Source organism: Adiantum capillus-veneris, chromosome 4, assembly GCF_014529385.1.
Source record: "Adiantum capillus-veneris isolate H3 chromosome 4, ASM1452938v2, whole genome shotgun sequence".
Classification (NCBI taxonomy): Eukaryota; Viridiplantae; Streptophyta; class Polypodiopsida; order Polypodiales; family Pteridaceae; genus Adiantum; species Adiantum capillus-veneris.
Genome location: NC_140934.1, coordinates 37,113,624 through 37,130,797, shown reverse-complemented (window position 1 = coordinate 37,130,797; position 17,174 = coordinate 37,113,624). Strand labels below are relative to the sequence as shown.

The window sequence follows — 17,174 nt, the reverse complement described above, 5'->3', positions numbered from 1 at the left end:
AAGCACAGGTGAAGAACCATTGGGTAGATAGAGTTAATGACAACACACCTGCTAGACCACAAAGACCTAGGTCTAGCTCAGCATCATGCATTTAATGACACATTGCGCATAGTTTAGTCAAAGTATAGCCACTTGTAGGTTGCAAGCGGCCAAATGCTAAGAAGGTGCACATTCACTTCCTTATAAATGTGTGTCCCCATGTATACTATCAGACAAGCACGAGTTTGTGCAATTACATAGCATCATTTGATAAAGTGAGTACAATTTACACATGATGATTACTAGTGTATACAAAGTGAGACTTTAACATAAGCTTAACATTTTACAAGAAATCGAGTACCCAAATCCATGAGTTTATATAGAAAATCAACCAAATATAAGTTCATCAAGTACTATTTATAATTAATGTGAGAATGCTCTATAACACAATATAAAGCTTTTTTAAGTCAAATACCCTGCTACTGAAGCGTCATGTTCAGAAGATTAATCCTGCACATGAATTAAGCAAGTAGATATACCAGTTAAAATGTAAGAAGAGCATAACTATGGATCACTCAAAGATGCCTTGGGAACGGTTGGTCGTGTGCAAGCAATCAAGCGAGGAGCCAGTGCAAGCAGATAGAGGAAGTGAAGGGATGATTGCAAAAGAGCAATATGTAGTGAAGATAAGCAGTTGGATTTGGTGTATTGAAATAGCCCGCAAGGGGAGGTTCTTCAATTTGGACACTGTCGACAGACCCCAATCTTGCAGGGTTGAGAACAATAACAACCTTGCACACAAGCTTCAGAAAGAGAGAGAGAGAGAGAGTCAGGATGCGCGCACGTGTGTGTGTGTGTTTTTGCCGGGGGGGGGGGGGGGGGGGGGGGGGGGGGGGGGGGGCGCACTAATAAGACAATTTATTTATTCTTATGAAGAACCAAAAAACGTGACCTCAATAATTTGCTTGGTATAAACCTTTGAGCTTTTATCAGTTACATAAACCTCAACTTAGCAACCAATCCCCCAGAGCTCAGGACATAAAACCAACTTCCTTGTTTGTCAACAGCGATATTTCCACTTTGGTTCCACTATTTGCGAACATGGGAACCAGAGAGATTTCAAGAGGACTTGCATAAAATACAGCCCACAAATCCAGCTATGCTGCCAGAAATTTACACAGGTTCTGAAAGGAAAGCTTCTAGACAAAGCATCAACCTCTCAACCATGTGTTTCTGAATGAGGAATTGTCCCGCAAAGAGGCGTCATGAGGCTTGTACTCCATGACATAGCTCTGAGGTAAGTGCAAGTGCCTCTTCAAGGAATCTCTTAATGACATAACAGCCTGAGAACAGCCATAACAGAAATGACTCCCGAGCTCAAGCACAGGAAAATAATAGACCAACCTAGGACACAATTAAAATTTTTTAACAAGCCAAAACCATGCAGGCAAATTGCAAAACCAGTCATGCACTACCCTCAGAAGAGGTAACAAAGCCAGTTACTCTTATGTGACATATGTGAACATGGAGCTCTCAATGCTAGAGGAATAACTAAACTCTAAACCCTAAATGCTAACAACTGAGTAAGATTGCTATCCGATATTGCTTGCTTTCATGAGCCCGCGGGCAAAAATAACTATAGCACGTGCGTTCAAGATGTATTTATAAAACCCCTCTACACACACTTAACTATGAACTAAAAGACCCCTTTTCTTCATAAACGTGTAACTTTTTTAAAAACCCTCATTTTTTAAACCCTCCTGTACATGTAATCCTGTAACTCTTTGAAATATAAAAAGCCTCTCTAGGTGAACTCCCATGCTACATTTACATATTTCAAGGTGGATCCCCTCGATTCATAAGTCTGATTTCTTTCGGTCAATATCTTATATCACTCTGACTACTACGCGCTATTGCTTGCTGCCTTCACTGCATTAGGTCTCACACTTTGCTATCCCTAGGACAGCACCTTTGTGATAAAAGTGGCTTGTTGATTGCATTGGAGTTCCTCTATGACAACTATCAATAGATAGTTGTTCCTACAAATGTGATGCTAGATAAAACTCGGACACCTACCCTCACCTTCTTTGCCAATTTCTCGCTTTACATGTTCGATATTTTACTATGATTTGCATGTCAAACGTTTACCATACAGTTGCTAGCCATGATTCCAGATTGGAAAACTTTTTTTATGCACACATGTGAATAATATTTGCAACAACAAAGCATTGATCACAAAGCCTGACCACTATGCATGTATAGAAAATATTTAGAAGGGTTTCAACCTGATTATCTGAGGCACTGCGGTTCCAAACGCTCAAAATATCCTCGTTATAACGAACACTTAGCACAGCACCACACACACTATCACCCGCCTCCAGCTGGTCTCCAACAATGGCTAATACCTGAGCTAGAAATAAGACTTCTTTAAAAATCACTCAATATTAATCGGAAAACCTTACATCATTAAAATCTTCGAAAGCCTGAAATAAAATGCCAATGAACAGCATACCAAGTCCTCCCAAAACCGTCCCGAGACAATTTTTTTGAAGCGAATAATCCATTTTCCACCATTGCGATTTGCGGCATCCTGCCCATCCAAAAATATGTGATACAGCAGCAGAAAACAAAATTCTCACATGCATAGAGAGAGAGAGAGAGAGAGAGAGAGAGAGAGAGAGAGAGAGAGAGAGAGAGAGAGAGAGAGAGAGAGATGAAAATGAACTGTAATGCTATATTAACGTCTTCAAATGGCCAAAATGACCTATGAGACCAAAAAGTTACAACGCAGTGAATCCAATACAATGTCTGAGTACCAAAAATAAAAAGGGGTACTATAGAATCCTAAACTGCTAGATGTGAACTAGACAACTAGCTGGAACTGTTTAGGATATGCCCCATATGTCAAAGGTGCAACAGAAAAGGGTGAACTTGAATGATGATCTCGTCTGTAACTGCGAGCGAACGTCCTCTCAGGACAAAGCAGCCAATCGTATCTATCACAAGAGATCTCCTCAGAAATGATTTCCTATTGTATACAGCCCCCCGTACGAAAGACCTACTACAAAACTTGCAAACAAAGCAAGGGGAGCAATGGAGAGAGGGAGTGCTAGGGCTAGAGAGAGAGATCGTTGGCTAAAATGCTAGAGGAAAACGCTGATGCAAGAGAAAACACTAGAGAGAGTGCAGCACACGAACTAGAGAGAGAAAACGCTAGAGAGAGAGTGTGCCGAAAACGCTGGAAGCTCTGCTCATCATTGATATGCCAAATACAACCACCAAGGGCCTGCATATAGGTGCTTACTCAAAATGCCCTACCTACCTGAATAAAACTCCTCGACTCGAAAAATACTGGCCTAAATCTGATAAATGTGTAAAGTTACTACTAAGTAACAATGCATACTGTCCACATTTAGCAATGAAAATGCAGAACACTTGAGACTCTGACCCCAGATAACCCTAGGAATAGGGGTCCTACTGTTACATCCCCAGACATATTGCCGGCGGTATGGGACACCAACCCTTGTGGTAGAGGCTAGCCCATTAGTTGCCTTTAGGCCTTACATGTATTTCAATTTGTACTCGCCCTCAGAATTTGCACCATTTGGGCGTTTTAGATTTTTCAAGTAATAGAAATACAATCATTTCTTGGGGAGGGAGAGAGAGAGAGAGAGAGAGAGAGAGAGAGAGAAGGGGGGGGGGGGGGGGGGGATCGACCATTCGAGCCCTATCTTATGCTGGGTCAACAGCCCATAAACCTCTCCTTCGATGCACAAGGGAACTACCCCGCCTTCCTCTCCTCACACCCCTCGCACACAACCTGCTAGCCTGCCCCCCAAGTCTCTGTTCTTTTCTTGCTTTTGTCTTCTTCTTTTTTACTAGGGTTCTTCCATGTTTTTCCGCTTTTGGAGCCATGTCCAACCTGCTAGCCTTCCCCCCAAGTCTCTGGAGTCTGTTCTTATTTTCTTGCTTTTGTCTTCTTCTTTCTGACTAGGGGTTTTCCATGTTTTCTCGTTTTTGGAGCTGTATGATTCACGTGCGAGGTTGCCTATGTCTATAAGTGCATCTAGGGGTGTAGTACTATGGCTGCTACAAAATCCCTACCTACTAGATGGTAAGTGGGGGGAGGCTCATACAAAACCTGATACAAAGGCTTATACAGGGCTGAGACAGAAGTGATACAAGGGCAGATACAAGAGTGAGCATGATATACTATCCTCATCAAGATCACAGGAAGTCCATCATCGGTTGCTGGCATATCTCATCAATCTCCTCCATGGTCAGTAGTCTGACCGGGCGTAGTGCATATCGAGCTAGGGTGATCGGAATCCGCTGATGTAGTCTCTGCCGATGCTGTGTAGTCCTCCTCAGCCGTGGGCGCTTGGATCTCCCGAGCTCAGTCGCTCGGTCGATCAGCGTGCCTATGTTGTGAGGAGAGCATGAGCTCTATTGTGGTCACTGTACCTCCGGCTGCACAATATCCGCTCTATAGAAGAGGTCTGTGTAAGGTGCAGCGGAAGTGAAAGTTGAACTTTGCTCAAGATAAGTGCTCCGAGCTGTGCTCAAGATAGAGAGAGAAGAATACGACACCAGAATGTTGTCAAACCCTCCTCCGAAGGCCCCACTCTCTATGGCGAGAGCGGTCTACTTATGATTGCACAAATCTCTACAATGCTTGGACTTGCCGACGATGTCAACAACGATGAGGACGACAACGAGACGGGCTTAAATCTGAAAACGCTAATGGCTGAAATCTGCAAATCTTTATCTACTGAATTCTGACTCTATGTCGGTGACGACAATGCGACAACGACGCACTGAAAAGGCAGATGCCGAAATCTACGTATTCCGGGCTGAATCTGCAAACTTCGGTGGATCTGAACGTGCGGCGAGGATCTGCTACGGGATGGTGAGATCTGCAAGGTTTGGGACTTCTACTGCGATGTCTAACTGCTGAAAACTGCAAACGCTGGTGCTTACTGAGGTTCCGTCGCGAAGATTTGCAAAAACGTTGAGGTGCCAGGCTGATGCAAAAACACTAGAGCTGATTTGGGCTCTACTGTGGAAACGCTATGAATATGCTGGTGCAAACTACTAACGCTAGGGCTGATCTGTCTTCTGCTGCTGCCGGCTGATCTGCAATGCAAAAACGCCAGGGGCTGATCTTGTCCAAAAACCCTAGCTTGTTGCAGATGGTGCAAAACGCTAGGGTCTTGGTGGGGGTCCTGTTGAGAAGGTGCCTGTTGAGCAAAGGTGCTCCTGCTGCCTCTACTACCAGAAATGCTAGCGCTAGGGTTTTCTTATATATATTCTTATTCTTACTAGAATTGCCCTACCCAGTTCCCAACAAAAGTCACTTAAAAATAATAAGTGAAAAATGTGAAAAATAGGGAAAATAGGTCTATGCACTGTAAAAATGTTCCTGATGAGTTTTGATGGAAATCTGATGAACATGCTGTGTGCAACCAGAGGATATGCATCTAATCTAAGTGCCTGGACATGCATGGTCGAACAGACTCACAAAAGTGCCAGATCACTTCCTAATCTAACTGAACTGAAACCCACGTCATGAAGTAACTTGTCCACGTACACATAGGGTTAGATGTGCACGTGACAGTCTGTGATCCGTTCTCTGACACTGGCTAGCCTCTCCTCTCAACAAGCTCTCTGTGTGTCTTCATAGCTCCAGCAAGAACAATCCAAACTCTGGTCCTCATAACCCATGACTCTAGAAAGCAGTCCAAAACCCTCTCCGAACCATAGTACGGAACGGGGCCCTCCCGTTCCCGGAACGCGTTCCCAAGCCCGACGCCTCCTCGAAACAGGAACGGGAACGGAACGTCATTCCCTTCCCAGGCATAATTGGAAGGCATCCGGAACACGGAACAGAAAATCCAGAACACAAAAGTTTTAAAAAATGACAGTTTGGGGCAGGTTTTTGAACTTTTGGGGGGGTATTATTTCCGTCCTCTCCTATATAAAGAAGGGCTTTAAACCCTCTCTCTCTCTCAAGCTCTCTACCTCACCTTCTCCCTCAAGGCTCTCTCTCCCTCTCCCTCTGCCTTTCCCTCAAGGCTACCGTTCCCCTTCCGCCACCCCGAGGGCCCCCCGTTCCCGTTCCGTGTAACTATGCTCCGAACAAGCAATGGAAACGACCGCGTATCTCAAAGTAAACTGGGCAATGGCATATATACTGCTACTCTGTCTCAGCCTCCCTATGACATAGGGGACATGTTCTGGCCAGTCTCCACCCGATGGTGGTGTGAAGATGTGCATATCTGGCCAATAGCACACCGTATCCCGTGAGATACGTGGGTGTATCCCGTGAGATACGTGGGTGTCCATGTATCTGGGCCTCACCACAAGACCATCCTCAGTGAGTTGGGGAAGATGCTTCCTATAGAAAGCCATCTTCGTGCCCAACTCCTATGTCGGCTACGAATGAGCTTGGTGATCTCGAACTGTGTGAGAGTCAAAGAGGGGGCATCCAATGAGTACTGGGGAAGGGGGTAGTCTGTCCATGTTGAATCCATGTATCTCGATTCTCAAACCATGATGTCATCTCTCCATACCAGAATGTCGCATCTCCCTGCAAAGCTAGCTGTCGAGAGGACTCAAGTGCTAAGCGGGCATGTCTGTCTCTGGGAAGGTCCGACAAACGGTGTATAAAGGAGACTAATCTGGTAAGCGCCTCAACCGCCGGGGGGGGGGGGGGGGGGGGGGGAAGGGGGCAGCAGCTAGCTATGCTCAAATAATGTCATGTGGTACTGAAGCCTTGGCTCTAATAAGCCGTGCAATCATAGAGACCAGAGGCTTCTCCATACCTCCCCATCCATCATTGCGACTTTTCCTCCCGTGGTGGTCCACGGAAGGCCCCCATATTTGAACTCCGTATAACAATGCACAAGCAACTAGAGTGTCAAAAAGCCAGAGCTTCGTTCGAGGCTCCTGAAATTGGATCTGTGAACACATCCTCTCCAATCGACCCAATGTTGCATAGGATCTGGTCAATCTAGTCTCTACTGCTCTCCTCAATGAAAATATAGGCCCAGTAAAGATCAGCCCCAAATAAGCGTAAGCATCTGTATACTCCACTGTCTCACGACCATATGCGAATGTCAGTGCTGATCTCCTAATCCACTGTGGCCTTGGTTTTGCCAAGGTTGACAGACAAACCACTATCATGAGCAAACCTGTGCAATGCATCCAAATGACGCTGCATCCCCACTAGAGAGTCAAAAATCAACACAATATCATCAGCATATAACATAGTGGAATCCATGTCCCTGCCAACTAGGCACCTCTATCACCATCTCTCTCAATGTAGTCTGAAACCTCATCCACATACATACCAAATAGTGTAAGAGAGAGTGGGCATCCCTGTTTCACCCCGATATTGGGGTGAACTAAAGTAGATAGCCCCTCTGCCGTGCGTACATGTCCCACTACTGACCTCCATAGTGCCATGATCCCCCAAATCAGCTCTATGGGCACTCCCATCTCCTGCATCCTGCACATCAACCTAGCTCTGGGTACCGTGTCAAATGCTTTGTGAAAGTCCACAAAGCTGCAATAAATCTGTCTCACATGTGCCTTGCCCTCCTCAATGATGGCTCTGAGTGTCAGAATGTGATCAAGAGTAGAAAAACCGATCCTGAACCTTGCCTGCCCTACGGCTCGTACACCCTCGCGCTCTGCCCATCTACTCTACCTTTTGCCTGTCAAACTTAACCTTTTGGCAAACTATGCATGCTCGCACAAAGGCATCCACGTCTCTCCTCAAGGTAGGCCAATAGAAGAATGTCTCTACCGCTTTAACTGTTGCATCAATGCCACGATGCCCTGCATACAGTGGGACATGACTCTCTTCCATGACCTTATGTCACAGTGGTCTAGTGACACAAAGTCTGCCATGCATCATCATAAAACCATCTCTGAGGAGATAGTGCTCGTGATGTTGCCCCTCTTGTAACTGTTCAAAGATCCTTGCAAAATCTTCATCAGCAGTATACAGTTCCTTCATGTCATCTAACTCATGATGATAAGGAATTGACACGGCTGAAATTTGTGGCTTTCTTGATAACGCATCAGCCACAACATTCTTCTTGCCTTCCACATGCATAATCTGGAAGTGGAACATGGAAAGAATGTTTGCCCATCGCATATGCTTTTCGGATAACTTTGACTGTGTCAAGAAGTATTGCAAGGTCTGATGATCTGTTTGGACAACAAAATCAGCACCTAAGAGGTAGTGCTTCCAGCTAGAAAGCGCATGAATCACGGCCAAGAGCTCTTTCTCATAGACTTGCATAGTCCTCTCTGGCCCTTGCAAAATTCGGCTTTCATAAGCTATTACCCGTCCATCTTGCATTAGCACTGCTCCGATGCTACTGCCACACGCGTCACACTGGACCACAAATGACTTCCTGAGATCTAGCAAAACAATAACTGGATCTGAAGTCAACCTTTCCTTTAAGAGACTAAAAGCTGAAATCTCTTTTTGGGTCCATCTGAAAGTGACCTCTTTCTTTTGCAAAGCGTGTAGAGGCGATGCTATCTCTGCAAAATTTCTGATAAACCTTCTATAGTAGGAACACAATCCCAAGAAGCTTCTGACATCGTGCACAGTCTTCAAGTCTGGCCATGTCTTGATAGCTTCGACCTTTGCAGGATCCATTCTAACACCATCCTTTGAGACTATGTGGCCCAGAAAGTGAATCTCTTCGAGGAAGAATTCACTTTTCTTAGGATTGACAAGTAACCTGTGACGACTACGCAGCTCTTCGTACACAATGGTCAAGTGACGCCTATGCTCCTCTTCATTCTTCGAATACACTATCATGTCATCGAAGAACGTCCCAACAAACTGTTGATGCGAGCGAAAAATCCGGTCCATCATTCTGTTGAACGTGGCAGGAGCATTTGTTAGCCCAAACGGCATCACTAGAAACTCATAAAGACCAAATGTCGTTCTAAACGCAGTCTTGTGCACATCCTCTGGCCTTAAACGAATCTGATGGTACCCACTCTTAAGGTTTATCCTGTTGAAAATTACAGCACCCTCTAAACGATCAAGAATATCATCAATTCTGGGAATAGGGAACCTATTCTTGATGGTATTCTTATTCAACGCACGGTAATCAATACACATGCGCCATGAGCCATCCTTCTTCTGCACTAGGAGCACTGGGGAGCAAAAGGGTGAAGAACTAGGCTGAATCAGTCCCTTGTCTAATAACTCCTCAACCTAGCCCATAATCTCTTTCTGTTGCACCGCACTAACCTTGTAGGAAGGTCTATTTGGTGGGCTACACCCTGGCACCAAATGTATCCGATGGTCCTCAGGTCTCTCTGGCGGCAATTGCGACGGTAATGAATCAGGAAAACAATCACTAAACTTTTGCAAAAATGCAGACATTTCTTTATCTAACACGGATAAATTTGACTGATCACTATCTGAGACATCACGTGCAAAAATCAAGTACACAGAAAGATGATTCTTTATTACAGAAGTGATAACAGAAGCAGATACAATAGGGACTGACTCTCCTTTAAGCTTTACATCCAAGATGTGAGTTTTGTCCCTATGTTGTACAGTGATCTTTTTGTTGTAGGCATCCAAGACTCCATGCACTCGGAACATCCACGGATCCCCAACAAGGCGTCACAACCTTCCAACCGCATGATATAAAACTCTTCTATGTCCACATACGACTGAATATGCAGACGCAGCTTTCCAATGATGAGAGTACACACTCTAAGTGGCCTGGACATGCCAACCCTACCTCTGTTGTGTACCCCATCTCTTCAGCTTTGATGCCCAGCTTCATAGCTAACTCTGGTGAGATAAAGTTGGCTTTGCCACTTGGATCAAAGAAGATGAGTGCCGTCTGATCCCTAACTTCACCCCATGCCCTGCATAACTCACTGGTAATCTGTGCTGGGACTGTCACCCACCATGTCTGGCACTAAACCTGCCGTGGGTTTAGGCTTCTTGCCTTTCTGGTCTTCTTTATCCTCTAAGTCAACTGGTCTTTTCCTTTGTGGACAATTGATAGAAAAGTGACGAGGCTGCTCGCATATAAAGCATTTGTTCTCAGCCATTAGGACCTTCTTTTCCTCGAGTGACTTGCGCACAAAAGGCTTCCTTTTCTGTTTCTTCACCTGCGCTCCAGAAGTCCCGGCTGAATCCTTATCTTTGGTGGCCTTTTCTGACCCCTGTGATGCATCAGGAGCTGTTTTCACAAAGGGCTTCTTTGTTGGGTTAAAGGCCTAAATAACCCCTTTTTGTACATTTTTATACTTTGTCCAGGTTCATATTGAACCTGGACACATTTTTTAAAGGTCACTTATAATAAAAGTGGGAAAACCCAAAACTCACTTATTGAGTTTTCCCCAAAAAGTGTGAGCCCTCTCTCTTCTGCTAGCGCTTCCTCTCTTGCTAGCCTTTGCCTCCCCTCTCTGCACACACACTGCACTTCCTCGCGTGCTCTTTCACTTGCACACACCGCCGCGCGCTCATCAACTGGTATCAAAGCCTCGATTAGGGTTTGCCCCCAAACCTGCAAACGCTGAATTTCAGCCAAGAAGGTCAACTTTCACGCAAGATTTTGCAATTTCGTCGCCAATGGACTCGTCCCCGGACACTCGAGAGCTACCGGCAACCCAAATTGACCCAAAACAAGCTGAAATTAGGTCAAAAACAGGAAATTACAGGTTATGACAGCAAAATACAGGTTTTGCAAATGATGTATTAAGGTGTGGGAATGCTTTTGCTAAGTCCCCGCTACCCGAAAACACTGAAATTGCCGAAAAACAAGCCCTAAAACAGGTGTTTTAAGAAAATTTCATATTTGCGCAGGTTTTTGCAAGTGTTTTTATGGTGCAATTACATTGGGGAAAGTGCAAATTGATGCAATCTACGCACATTTGACAAATTTTGTCGATGTATGACCATTTGTGGCTCAATTTCATGCAATTTTGATGCTACAAATTGGGGCTATTGCGCTTACATGCTTCTAAAGGCTGTGTATTAGCCTTATGTATGTCTTCTGAGACTAAAAAAAACTAATTTGTTGTTTTCGAGCACAAATTCGCTCGCTGAAATTTCCTGCGCATAAATTTCAGAAATTGAATTTTGTGCCCAAATCAACCTATTTTGCCCCAAATTGCTCCTGTGACCATTTGGAGCTGTAGTGCACATCTCTGCGAGGCTATACTCCGATTTTTGCGCATTTTGCCCAAAAATTCAGCGTATTATCCCTCTTATTTCATGCAACTATGGCCTCATCTTCTTCGGATGTGAAGAACCTCTTCGAGATTAGGAGGTTCGATGGTACAGGTTTTGATATTTGGAAAGACAGGATTCAAGGAATCCTATTTCTTAAGGATTGCGAAGGGGCACTTGAACAGGTGAAGCCACAGAATATGACGGATAAAGCATGGGTTAGCATGAACAGGAAGGATGTTACATACATTAAAATGGCCATGACCGATGAGACCGTCATTGATGTGAAAGGTCTCACGATTGCTTTTGATATGTGGGAGAAGTTAAAGGGAATGTATGAAAATACAACGCCTGTCAACCAGGTACACTTGATGCGAAAACTTGTTGGCATGCAACTCGATGAGTCCAAGAGTGCAACAGAGCACTTGTCATTGTTCGCAGGTACTTTGTCGCAGTTACAAGATTCTGGCTTGCCCCCTTTTGATGATAAATTAAAAGCTATCTTCTTGCTTATGACCTTACCTGAGTCATGGGAAACTTTGGTGGTTTCGTTGTCCAATAACACCAATTTGATCTTTGATGGTGTTAGGGGTTCTATCTTGAATGAAGAAATCAGGAGGAGAGCAAGTGGAGAGGGAGGCAGCTCTGCCAACACAGTTAGAGGCAGGACAGAAAAGAAGAATGCTTATGCACAAAGGAGTAAGAGTAAGAGTAAAGAAAGGGGAAATGCAAGCAAAGGCAAGGGTGATGTAACTTGCTATCAATGTGGCAGGAAGGGTCACACAGCTAATCTCTCTCATGGATTTTGGGGAGAAGCTTTGAAAACTGCAGTGCATATATGCAATCGATCCCCTCACATGTCTTTGAAAGGTGACATCCCTGAAGAGGTTTGGTCTGGCAAGCCTGCTTCATATGATCACTTACGCATTTTTGGTTGCGAAGCTTTTGTGCATGTTAGACCTAAGTTGAGGAGTAAACTAGATGCGAAGTCCATTAAAGGCCTCTTCATGGGATATGGTGAAGAAGGTGAAATGGGTTACAGAATTTGGTTACCTCAGCTCAAAAGGGTTGTACGCAGCCGGGATGTTGTTTTTAATGAGGCAAGGCTGCTTCAGAACAATTGTGCCTCAAAGCATGACCATAAAAGGGTGAAATTTCAGCATGACCAACCACTTGTTAGGCCTATTTTTGACCCTCAGGATGCACCACAAATGGCTGAAAATGTAGATGATCAAGTTGTGTTTGAGCCAGATGATGTTGGACAGCAAATTGAGGCTCCTGAAGGGCATTTGCAGCCAAGAAACAATCCTGAAAATGGTGCTGAAAATGATGTACAACAACCCATCGTTGATGATTTTGTAGTGCTACCTGATGTAAACCCATTGCCGGATAATGTGGATCATTGAGTGAGGCGATCTACTCGTCAAAGACGGCATGTGAGTCGATATGACCCCTCTTTGCATTACATTATGTTGACAGATGAGGGAGAGCCTCTTACGTATAAAGAGGCAAAGACATGTGAGCACAACGACAAGTAGGAGCTTGCTAACCAGTTGATGAGCGCGCGGTGGTGTGTGCAAGTGAAAGAGCACGCGAGGAAGTGCAATGTGTGTGCAGAGAGGGGAGGCGAAGGCCAGCAGGAAGAGATTAAAGCTTTGCATGCTAATCATACTTGGGATTTGGTTGAATTGCCCAAAGGAAGGAACGCTATTCCTAACAAATGGGTGTATAAAATCAAAACTGTTAATGCAAAACCCCAGTATAAGGCAAGGCTTGTGGCAAAGGGATATGTTCAAACCAAGGGCATAGACTTTCAGGAAGTGTTCTCTCCTGTTGTGAAGATGACCGCTTTGCGTGTATTGTTTGCTGCTCTTGATTTGGAAATAAACCAAATGGATGTACATACCACTTTCTTGCATGGTGATGTGGAAGAAGAGCTTTACATGAAGCAACCCGAGGGTTTTGTCATCCCTCGCAAGGAACATTTGGTATGTATGCTCAATAGAAGCTTGTATGGGCTGAAACAATCATGTAAACAGTGGTACAAGAAGTTTGATCGCTTCATGCTTAAACATGGTTACAAAAGAAGCCATGCAGACCATTGTTTGTATCCCAAACGTGATGAGGATGGCAGCCCGATCATTCTTGTGCTCTATGTAGACGATATGTTGATAGCTGCAAAGAAAAGAAGCATTGTAGATGCTCTTAAAGGGCAGCTGAAATCTGCGTTTTCAATGAAAGACCTTGGGACAGCTGAACATATACTTGGAATGCGTGTTACACGGCAAAGAGACAAGCGCCTATTGTATTTGTCGCAAGAAAAGTACATTGAAAAGGTGCTGGACAGATTTAACATGGCTGAAGCAAAGCCTCTTGGTGTGCCATTACAGCCATATGTTAAAATCTCCAAGGATGATTGTCCCAAGTCAAAGGAAGAAACCAATGACATGCAAAGTGTGCCTTATGCTTCAGCTTGTGGTTCACTTATGTATGCTATGGTTGCTACTAGGCCTGACATAGCCCATGCAGTGGGAGTTGTGAGCCGGTTTATGGCTAACCCAGGCAGGTTGCATTGGGATGCAGTGAAGTCCATTATGAGGTACTTGAAAGGGACTAAAAACAAATGCCTCTGCTATGGTAAAGGACCAATGGAGTTGAAGGGATTTTGTGACTCTGACATGGCTGCCCAGTCATAAAGCCCTGTACTACTGGAGGGACATTCACATTGATAAGAGGTACAGACTGACGTGGCCATGAGCTCTCGCCAATCTCGAAAACCATAGGGATCTCTTGCCTATCCTTTGAAGAGGAACCCTCTTCCATAATGCCCTTCCCCTTGTCGGCCATAGTGTAATCCCGCGTTCCTGTAGTCTGTGTCTATACCCAAAACAACCGAGGCTCACTCTTTAAGGAAAAAGTGATTGATGTCCCGGCAATGGAACCCGTGGGGTGGTAAGCATTGGCTTTCACCCGAAATTCTTTATTTTAGACACACACAGAGAGAACGTGCAAAGGAAACTTGCTACGGGAATTAACACTTAAATACACACACAGCTCGAAAGCTAGAATGCTCCGAGCAGACGCCGACAACCTGTAGGCCCCAAAATTGGCACCCCTTTCGGTATTTCTTTATTCTTTAGGAGGGTAAATTACAAAGAAGAGTCCCGGGAATCTTTCACCTGTATCCCGCAAGATACTACCTGATTTGGCCAAATTTCGGCAGAATAACAACCCCAAAACTTGCACGAAATCAATTCCCCTGCTAGAACTCGCTTCTACTGGCGTATACCCTCTGATTCCTACCCAAAAACAGTAAATTCAGCATGCTGTATTTACTGGTTTTTGCCCTGTTTTCAGCCCCAAACAGTCCCCTAGCTGTCCTCTACAGTGGAGCACGATTCCCAATGGTCCTGACGTCCGTATGGCTGAAAAACAGTCAATTTACAGCGCATACACAGAGCTGATTTGCACCTGTACGGTGAGGTTATGACCCTCACCGGTGCCTGCTTTGGAGTAGCAGTCAGCTACCCCTGTTCCTGCTCAAGGAGGCTCTTGCCTCAGCACAAAAGCATGAACCCACACAGCTGTACATCAGTCAAATGAGGAGCCCTCTTGTGGGGCATCACATAACTGCATGTAGGGGAAAGAGAGAGCAGTGTGTAGCGTGCAGGGCATCACTCCTAGCACCACACTGTACATAAGAGGGAAAGGAAGCACTTCATAGCTCTTAACCTGTGACAAAATGCAAATGAAGCCCTCTCCCAGCTTAAAATTCGGCGCATTTTTTCCTGTAGGAGGCAAGTCCATGAAAAACTGACACTTGGCGCATTTACAAGCATTTGCCCGTTTCGGGTTTGCCGCTTAAAAATATCTCAACCGACGCGTCAGTTGACTTCACGGCAAAGTTGTAAAATGTTCCCCTAGTCATACCGGAGGTAATGACGCGAACACATTTCACGGCCCAAAATAGCAGTTCCCTAAATTTTAGGAAATGATTCCGTTGGGCTCCCTGTGGTCATCTGACCATCTATCCTCATTGGCACCGCATCCAAAAGTGCAATGTGGCCCAGCTGTTGGATACTTTCTGTTGGTAGTCCCACCTTGACTTTGTGCCTTTATTGAGTTCACTTCCTAGTATCCACCAACTTGCTAAGTGCGACGGGGGGACCTATATGATCTTGCTCTGAGCCTAGACATCCTCTTACCATACGAATTCCAATGCCAACCACTACCCATCTGCGGGTGAAACTACCGTTCACATTGGCCATGCACTGTCCGACCGTTTGCTACTTCAAGAAGAGGGTCTCAAAAATAAAACAAAACCCCTTGGAAAGAAACCAACAACTAAAGTTAGCAATTGCCACGTCCTCGTGACATAGTTAACAGTTGCCACATCCACGTGACACATGGACAATCTGGCAGTGAAACTATGACAAGATGTTCGCCGACCTCATCTGCTTTTTGATAGCTGCTTCTGTAACAAGAAGTAGCGTAAACTCTGATGGTCTGTGAAGACAATAAAATCTGCTCCGAGTAGGTAATGTCGCCACTGAGTAAGAGCATGGATAACCGCCAAAAGCTCTCTCATAAATCTGTGCTGTCAATTCCGGCCTTGAGAACAGTCGGCTCTCGTAGACGATGACATGGCCTTCTTGCATGAAGAAGCACCCAGACTACGACCACAAGCATCACAATAAATGAACCGCATGTAGTACGAACACAAGCCCAAGAAGCTTCTAACTTCATGGACAATCTTCAAATCGGGCCAATCACGGATAGTCTCTATCTTTGCCGGGTCCATCTGCACTTCTGCTGCTGAGACAATGTGTCCTAAAAAGTGTATCTTGGGTAGGAAAATTTCACTTTTCTTCACATTAATCACCAACTTGTGATCTCGTAATGCCTGAAAGACCTGTAGCAGATGTTTAAGGTGCAGCGGAAGTGAATGTTGGACTTTGCTCAAGATGAGTGCTCCAAACTGTGCTCAAGGTTCCTTTTTACTTACGAAAGGGAGAGCCTTTCGTTCCTTTAGTGAGAGAGTGCAATGGACACAAACAAAGTGAATGGACACTGTGTATGGAAGTGCATGAGACTGAGAGACAAAGAGAGAAGAATACGACACCAGAAAGTTGTCAAACCCTCCTCCGAAGGCCCCACTCTCTATGGCGAGAGCGGTCTACTTATGATTGCACAAATCTCTACAATGCTTGGACTTGCCAACGATGTCGACGACAATGAGGACAACGACGAGACGGGCTGAAATCTAAAACTGCTAATGGCTGAAATCTGCAATCTTCAATCTGCTGAATTTTGACTCTGTGTCAGTGACGATGTCGATGGCGACGATGCGACGACGACGCGCTGAAAACGCAGATGCTGAAATCTACGCTTTCCGGGCTGAAACTGTAAACTTCGCTTGATCTGACCGTGCAGCGAGGATCTGCTACGGGAAGGTGAGATCTGCGAGTTTTGGGGGTCGTCGTTTTTTTTTTTCCGAAGTCGGGTAGAGCACGCCCGGCCGCTCCCCTCATACACCAAAAAAAGTATACAAGAAGAACGACCAGGACTATGCACCCAGAAACCGAAGGCAGACACTTTTGTCACTAGTTTTCTCTGGACTACGAGAGTCCATAATTATCTACACTCTTAGGGCCATGACTAATCCCTTGAGAGACCCATTTCGCCAACTTGATTTGGGCGTAGACAACGACCAAGTACCTCTGTTCAAAGGCCGAGGTACTGCAGGACTTTGCTTCAGTCTTCCCTTTGGAGTTGCCTCCTCCTCAAGGTAACTTATCGCTCACCTCACTAAACTGCCTTTGAAACCCAACGGTTTTCCCCTAGGAAATGCCATACCCGCTTGGAAGGGCGTCAGCTCACAGGTGGCATCCGCTGAGGTTGGTGGTGTCTCCCGTTTGCACCTCTCAACCCCTTTTAGGTGAAGTTGACCCCCCCGGGGGGGAATGGC

The 17,174-nt window shown here is 45.2% G+C and overlaps 1 protein-coding gene across 1 annotated transcript in view; it reads right to left on the bottom strand.

The window, feature by feature from the left end:
• Positions 1-888: 888 nt before the first annotated feature.
• Positions 889-17,174, bottom strand: part of NCBP (Putative cap-binding protein) — a 49,799-nt gene continuing 33,513 nt past the window's right edge. Inside the window, exons 4-6 of the mRNA XM_086510382.1 lie at positions 2,492-2,569; positions 2,265-2,384; positions 889-1,322 (exon numbers count right to left, since the gene is read on the bottom strand). Coding sequence (XP_086366508.1) covers positions 1,191-1,322; positions 2,265-2,384; positions 2,492-2,569 — 330 coding nt within the window. The 3' untranslated portion in view covers positions 889-1,190. The remainder of the gene's footprint in view (positions 1,323-2,264; positions 2,385-2,491; positions 2,570-17,174) is intronic.